Here is a 7,345-nt window from a genome sequence, read left to right on the forward strand (position 1 = left end):
CCACAGACGAGACAGCAAGGGTTCCCGAGGATGACGGCTCGACGCGCACCTCCTCACCTCCGTGAGTCTCAGGCCCCGAACCGGGGGCTGCCTGCCCTCGGCCGGGACCTTCCTGGGGACACAACCCCCACTTCGGCCTGGACCCTCCTGGGGACACAAACCCCCACCTCGGCCTGGACCCTCCTGGGGACACAAACCCCCACCTTGGCCTGGACCCTCCTGGGGTCACGACCCCCACCTCAGCCTGGATCCTCCTGGGGTCACGACCCCCACCTCGGCCTGGATCCTCCTGGGGTCATGACCCCCACCTCGGCCTGGACCCTCCTGGGATCATGACGCCCAGCTTGGCCTGGACCCTCCTGGGGACCCAACTCCCCCACTTCATCCTGGACCCTCCTGGGGTCATGACCCCCACCTCACCTCGGCCTGGACCCTCCTGAGGGATGGGGGAAGCTGGTGGTATGGACAGGGCAGGCCACCACGGGAGTTTAAATTGGGGTTCTCGAGCGGCCTGTTCCATGTGGGCTCCACCCACCCTTCCTTCCTCCTTCAGCAGACGTTTCCTGGGCAGCCTCTGGGGTTCTGAGATGTCCCCAGCCCTGGGGGAGCAGACAAAGGTCACCCAGGACTGGCGGGGCCCAGAGCAGGGGTGGTCAGCTCCGGGGTCACTGCCGAGCCGCAGGCCACTGGGGAGGTGCACGGGCCCTGGAGGGGGTCGCTTCCGCCCTGTGGCCCGGAGCGGCCTCCACCTCCTCCCCAGCAAATGCCGGGCCGTCCCCTCCCTTGTCCCCGAGTCATTTCCCCTCCAGACTCAAGCCTGTCACGCTTGCTCCCCCCACCGGGCACCCTTTCCGCCATCTGGCGCAGGTGGGCCTCTTTTTGCATGGGGAGGTCCTGTCGGGGTCCAGTGCTGGGTCCTCAGGGCGGCCCCAGGAGGACTTCCGCCAGCCCCAGCCGGGGGGCTTGTGGCTGTGGTGGCGGGGCCCAGCCCTGCCCGCTCCCGCCTCCTCCTGTCCCCCAGGCCTCCCTGTACGCGTCTGAACACGAGGAGGGCCCTCTCGGCCAGCGGTCAGAGTGCATTTTAATAGTGGAATGTGATTCCGGGGCAGCAGAAAAATGAAAGTGAGAAGTCTATGAATTATTACAAACGCACTCCATCTCCGCGGCCGTGTGGCGGGCCCTGGGCTGGAAAGCCTTTTTCTCTCGTGTTTAAGTTAGCGTGGAAGATGGAATAGTCACAGAGACGCACTGGCCACTCCAACCTGTTATTGCCGCTCTGAGTCCTTATAAATACTTTTCTGATTTATAGCCTCGCTCTGCTTTATAAATGGAAAAGCAGAAATGCCTCCAAGAGCAACTTTTTGAAGCCTGCGGGGTCCCTGCCCGTCCACATCCGCTGGGGGGTGGCGCCCACTGGGAGCCTGGGGCTGGGCTCTGCCCGGGTTCGAACTGGTTACCAATCGGGCCTGTGTTCCCTGAGACACAACCAGGGGGAGCCATGCACCCCAGCAGTTCATGAGGCGCTTTCTGGTTTGCTCTGGGGAAGATGGGCGTGTACACATGTCGGGTGTCGCAGCCTCTGCAGGCTCGTGTCCCAGAGGGAGGCTTGCGTGCTTGGTGTCCAGGCCCCCCCGGGCCACTTCTCAGCTCCCCAGCACTGCCGAGGGCCAGCAGCCCACCTGGTGCCGTGGAGCTGCCCCTGAAAGATGGGCACAGCGCCCCCGCGCCCGGCCTTGAGCCGGTGAGCGAGGCGACTCGACTCCCCTGTGGTGTCCAGTCTGGCGCCAGGCGCAGAGCAGGCTCAGGGGACGGCAGCCCCAACTCTGGGTATTACGGTCACTCAGAGTGACAGGGAGCCTGAGTCTCCTGGAGGCCCGGTCCCTCGTCCCCAGTCACGCAGGCACCACAGTAGAGCCGGGAGCCGCGGGGCTGCGTCCCCTCCCCCAGACAGCCACGCGGGGTCCACCTGGGGGTTAGCACCCAGAGCCACCCCAGTCCCGGGGCTATTCTTTTTTTTTTTTAATTGGAAGATAATTGCTTTATAGTATCGTGATGGTCTCTGCCACACATCAGCAGGAACCAGCCATAGGTACACACGTGTCCCCTCACTCTCCAGCCTCCATCCCACCGTCCACCCTGCCTCACCCCCGGCTGTGCTTTACGACATCACAGGTTGCGGGAATACTCGTGTGGGGTTAAAGAACTGAAGGCCTTGGGCTTGCTCTGTGAAGCCTGGAGTCATCTGGAGACCATGAGCCTCTTGATGAGAAGCGCGCCTCTGTGTTACGAACCAGAAAGTCACGGCCCATCAGGCCGGGGAGCGGGGCTGAGGCGCCTCTGCGGTCCTGACTGCAGACGCGGCGTTTCCAGAAGACGAGTCAGCGGGGACTGCAGACCCTTTGGTGGCTGCCCGGCTGCTCCCTGCAACCCCCAGCCTGCACCCACTAAGGCTAGTCGCTCAGTCGTGTCTGACTCTTTCCGACCCCACGGCCTGCAACCTGCCAGGCTCCTCTGCCCATGGAGTTCTCCAGGCCAGAACACTGGAGTGGGTAGTTTCTCCCTTCTGCAGGGGATCTTCCCCACCCAGGGATGGAGCTCAGGTCTCCGGCATTGCAGGCAGATTCTTTACTGTCTGAGCCATCAGGGAAGCCCCTAAGGCCGCAAGGGAACACGGGATGAATCTCCTGGGGCCGGATGTGGTTGTTTGGGAAAACAACTTGATCTAAAATGTAGGGTTGACCTTGGCGGAAGGCCTGGGGTGCGGCAATCCCTCTGTCTGCCTGGAGGGGCCGCTCTGCGCTTGAGGCCCCGCTGTTCCCGCCATACACCCTTGGGATGGAGGTGAGATTGCAGCCTCCAGGTCAGACAGAATTCTCAACCACGAGCAGAAGTGCGAGGCCTCGGTGCCCAGTGGGGAAGCAGCCCCAGGGCTGGGGGCAGACCCAGACCTTACTGGGCATAACCCCGTATAGTGAGGCCGCAGCCCCCAGCCACCCCGATGGTGTGAGCCCCAGGTGGCTGGGGTGGCCGGCTGGTGGCCCCGTGCTCCTGGGGGGACAGGCTGTGTAGCCCCAGGGAAGGCATGGTGAATCTGGGGTCCCATGTGCACCCCACCCCATCGCCCAGGCCCGCACCCTCTCCTCCTACTTCTCACCGTCCGAACAAGAAGGAATCGTGTTCTTGGACAGCTGGGGCCAGAGCGGGCGGCCAGCTGGGCGCTGTGGTGTTTCCAGCCTCAGGTAGGGGGAAGACGGGGGCTGTGCTGGGGGACCCAGGCCACTCCAGGCTTTCCTACCCGCCGTCTTCCTCTCAGTAGAGGGGAGACAGGGAGGAAAACGGCCCTGTTCTGCGTGGGCCTGGGGCTGGGGCAGTATTGACTGACCCCAGCCTGGCCAGTGGGCAGGTCTGCACAGTGTCTGAGGGGCAGTGGTTTGGAGACAGAGCCCTCTGCCATGAGGGGCAGCCTCTGGCCGGGCGTCACCAGGGGTGGGAGGGCGGCCACCTCAGCATGGCTCTGGCTCTGGCGGGACACGGGCACCCACAGCCAGCTGCTGCCAGGACACTTTGCTCAGGCCTCAGAGCTGTAGTTTGGCCTCCAAGGACAGGGGTGTCCTGGGGCAGCCGCAGGAGTGGGCAGAGCAAGACTGGACGCCGAGCTGCCAAGCAAGAAGAGAAGGACTGAGACTGCTCACTCTGGAGGAGTTGACCTGAGAAGAAGTGAGAGCTCCCCAGGGCTGTCCATCCACCCACACATCCACCCACCCACCACCCACCCATCCACCCATCCACCCATCCACACACCATCCACCCACCCACCCGTCCGCCCATCAACCCATCCATCCACCCGTCCGCCCATCAACCCATCCATCCACCCGTCCATCCACCCATCCACCCACCCACCCATCCATCCATCCATCCACCCATCCACACACCATCCACCCACACATCCACCCACCCACCACCCACCCATCCACCCATCCATCCACCCACCACCCATCCATCCATCCATCCACCCATCCACACACCATCCACCCACCCACCCACCCAACCCCATCCATTTATTATAAAGGAAATTACACAAAATCTGGGTCTTAAGAGCTGAATTTTGCTAGATGAAAGAAAGCAGCTCAGAGAGAGAAAATAGCAGAGGTGAGCCAGCCTGAAGAATCACAGGCCAGGTGCCAGGTGGTGGTGGGATGGGGTGGGGTGTATAGTCAGTGCTCAAGTACTTCACAGGGCCTGAGCCTCATCCAGGGAGTGTGGGGACAGGACAGCCTTGAGCTCCCATCTGGAAAACTCATGCAGGCTGTTACACAGCTGGATGTGGGGTGGGCTTATAGAGGGAACAGATGACGAAGTGGACAGGTGAGGAGGACGGTGAGGAGGGCGGCGAGGAGGATGGAGAGGAGGACAGTGAGGGGGACAGCGAGGAGGACGGAGAGGAGGATGGAGAGGAGGAGGATAGAGAGGAGGACGGAGAGGAGGACAATGAGGGGGACGGCGAGGAGGATGGCAAGGGGAACAGAGAGGAGGATGGAGAGGAGGACGGAGAGGAGGACAGTGAGGGGGACGGCGAGGAGGACGGAGAGGGGGACAGAGAGGAGGATGGAAAGGAGGACGGAGAGGAGGACTGTGAGGAGGGCGGCGAGGAGGACAGCGAGGGGGACAGAGAGGAGGAAGATAGAGAGGAGGATGGTGAGGAGGACGGCGAGGAGGACGGTGAGGGGACAGAGAGGAGGACGGGGAGGAGGAGGATGGAGAGGAGGACGGTGAGGAGGACGGAAAGGAGGATGGCAAGGGGAACAGAGAGGAGGACGGAGGGGAGGAAGATAGAGAGGAGGACGGCGAGGAGGAGGATGGAGAGGAGGACGGTGAGGAGGATGGCGAGGGGACAGAGAGGAGGACGGAGAGGAGGTGGATGGAGAGGAGGACGGGGAGGAGGACAGAGAGGAGGAATATAGAGAGGAGGACGGAGAGGAGGAGGACGGTGAGGAGGATGGAGAGGAGGACAGTGAGAGGGACGGCGAGGGGGACAGAGAGGAGGACGGAGAGGAGGATGGTGAGGAGGACGGAGAGGAGGACAGAGAGGAGGAGGAGGATGGTGAGGAGGAGGATGGAGAGGAAGATGAGGAGGAGGACGGGGAGGGGGACAGAGAGGAGGACGGTGAGGGGGACAGAGAGGAGGATGGAGAGGAGGATGGAGAGGAGGAGGATGGAGAAGAGGAAGAGGAGAAGGACGGCGAGGAGGATGAGGAGGAGGACGATGAGGATGGTGAGGAGGAGGATGGAGAGGAGGACGGTGAGGAGGACAGAGAGGAGGACGGAGATGAGGAGGATGGAGAGGAGGACGATGATGAGGAGGATGGAGAGGAGGACGGGGAGGAGGATGGAGAGGAGGACGGGGCATAGGACGGTGAGGAGGATGGAGAGGAGGAAGATGGAGAGGAGGATGGAGAGGAGGACAGAGAGGAGGACAGTGAGGAAGACAGTGAGGAGGATGGAGATGAGGAGGATGGAGAGGAGGACGGTGAGGAGGAGGATGGAGAGGAGGATGGAGAGGAGGACGGTGAGGAGGACAGAAAGGAGGACGGTGAGGAGGACAGAGAGGAGGACGGAGATGAGGAGGATGGAGAGGAGGATGGTGAGGAGGAAGATGGAGAGGAGGACAGTGAGGAGGACAGAGAGGAGGACGGAGATGAGGAGGATGGAGAGGAGGACAGGGAGGAGGATGGAGAGGAGGACGGGGGGTAGGACGGTGAGGAGGATGGAGAGGAGGAGGATGGAGAGGAGGATGGAGAGGAGGACAGAGAGGAGGACGGTGAGGAGGAGGATGGAGAGGAGGATGGGGTGGAGGACGGTGAGGAGGATGGAGAGGAGGAGGATGGAGAGGAGGACAGTGAGGAGGACGGAGATGAGGAGGATGGAGAGGAGGACAGAGAGGAGGACGGTAAGGAGGAGGATGGAGAGGAGGACGGGGAGCAGGATGGAGAGGAGGACAGGGCGGAGGACGGTGAAGAGGACGGAGAGGAGGAGGATGGATAGGAGGATGGAAAGGAGGACGGTGAGGAGGATGGCGAGGTGGATGGAGAGGAGGACAGGGAGGAGGACGGTGAGGAGGACGGAGAGGAGAACAGTGAGGAGGATGGCAAGGAGGAGGATGGATAGGAGGACGGCAAGGAGGACGGTGAGGAGGACGGAGAGGAGGACGGTAAGGAGGACGGCGAGGAGGATGGAGAGGAGAACAGTGAGGAGGATGGCAAGGAGGAGGATGGATAGGAGGATGGAGAGGAGGACGGTGAGGAGGAGGATGGAGAGGAGGATGGAGAGGAGGATGGTGAGGAGGATGGAGAGGAGGAGTATGGAGAGGAGGACAGGGAGGAGGATGGCGAGGAGGACGGTGAGGAGAAGGATGAAGAGGAGGATGGTGAGGAGGATGGCAAGGAGGAGGGGGAGGAGGACGAGGAGGAGGAGGGTGAGGAGCACGGAGAGGAGGACGGGGAGGAGGATGGAGAGGAGGATGGTGAGGAGGACGGGGAGGAGGATGGGGAGGAGGAGGGTGAGGAGGAAGGGAGGAGGACGGTGAGGAGGACAGGGAGGAGGACGGAGAGGAGGAGGGTGAGGAGGATGGGGAGGAGGACGGGGAGGAGGATGGGGAGGAGGAGGGTGAGGAGGACAGTCAGGAAGGCGGAGAGGAGGACGGAGAGGGGGATGGAGAGGAGGAGGGTGAGGAGGAGGGTGATGAGGACAGGGAGGAGGATGGAGAGGAGGATTGTGAGGAGGACGGGGAGGAGGATGGGGAGGAGGAGGGTGAGGAGGATGGGGAGGAGGACAGGGAGGAGGATGGGGAGGAGGCTGGGGAGGAGGAGGGTGATAAGGACAGGGAGGAGGATGGGGAGGAGGATGGAGAAGAGGAGGATGAGGAGGACAGGGAGGAGGATGGAGAGGAGGAGGATGAGGAGGACATGGAGGAGGATGGGGAGGAGGAGGGTGAGGAGGACAATCAGGAAGGCGGAGAGGAGAATGGAGAGGAGGACGGAGAGGGGGATGGAGAGGAGGAGGACGGAGAAGAGGACAGTGAGGAGGTCAGGGGAGGAGGCCGTCACAGTGATTCAGTTCGGGGACGGTGATGCTGGCTGAGGGTGGGCAGACAAAGAGGATGAAGTTAGCTCTGGCGCCCCCAGTCCCTGCCCTCCCCTCAACTCACACCTGTCTTGGAGGGGGTGGGCTTTCGTCACATAAGCTGGCGTGAATTTCATGGAAAATTCTGTCCCCGGACAACCAGGTGGCCCTGGGAAGCAGGCCTGGCTGGTCACCTTCCCACCCCACTGTGTGCCTGGTCTCCCAT

The 7,345-nt window shown here is 62.5% G+C and overlaps 2 protein-coding genes across 2 annotated transcripts; one reads left to right on the forward strand and one right to left on the reverse strand.

The window, feature by feature from the left end:
- Window positions 1–4,309: 4,309 nt before the first annotated feature.
- LOC139183506 (uncharacterized) lies at window positions 4,310–5,264 on the reverse strand (the record flags this gene model as incomplete). Its single annotated transcript, XM_070790755.1, has 2 exons — window positions 4,310–4,679; window positions 5,035–5,264. Coding segments are annotated over 2 exons (600 nt in total), but the record flags the coding sequence as incomplete, so codon positions are not given.
- LOC139183507 (high mobility group nucleosome-binding domain-containing protein 5-like) lies at window positions 5,264–6,042 on the forward strand. The gene is made up of 3 exons (XM_070790756.1): window positions 5,264–5,272; window positions 5,410–5,747; window positions 5,808–6,042. Exons 1-3 carry the CDS (start codon window positions 5,264–5,266, stop codon window positions 6,040–6,042), a joined length of 582 nt encoding a protein of 193 aa, XP_070646857.1.
- The last annotated feature ends 1,303 nt before the right edge of the window (window positions 6,043–7,345 follow it).

Source organism: Bos indicus, chromosome 6 (assembly GCF_029378745.1).
Source record: "Bos indicus isolate NIAB-ARS_2022 breed Sahiwal x Tharparkar chromosome 6, NIAB-ARS_B.indTharparkar_mat_pri_1.0, whole genome shotgun sequence".
Classification (NCBI taxonomy): domain Eukaryota; kingdom Metazoa; phylum Chordata; class Mammalia; order Artiodactyla; family Bovidae; genus Bos; species Bos indicus.

Bases quoted from the DNA above. Each gene is read 5' to 3' on its own strand.
- LOC139183507 (XM_070790756.1), top strand. The intron at 5,748-5,807 runs GTAGGACGGTGA...AGAGGAGGACAG, and splicing joins GATGGAGAGGAGGACGGGGG to AGAGGAGGACGGTGAGGAGG.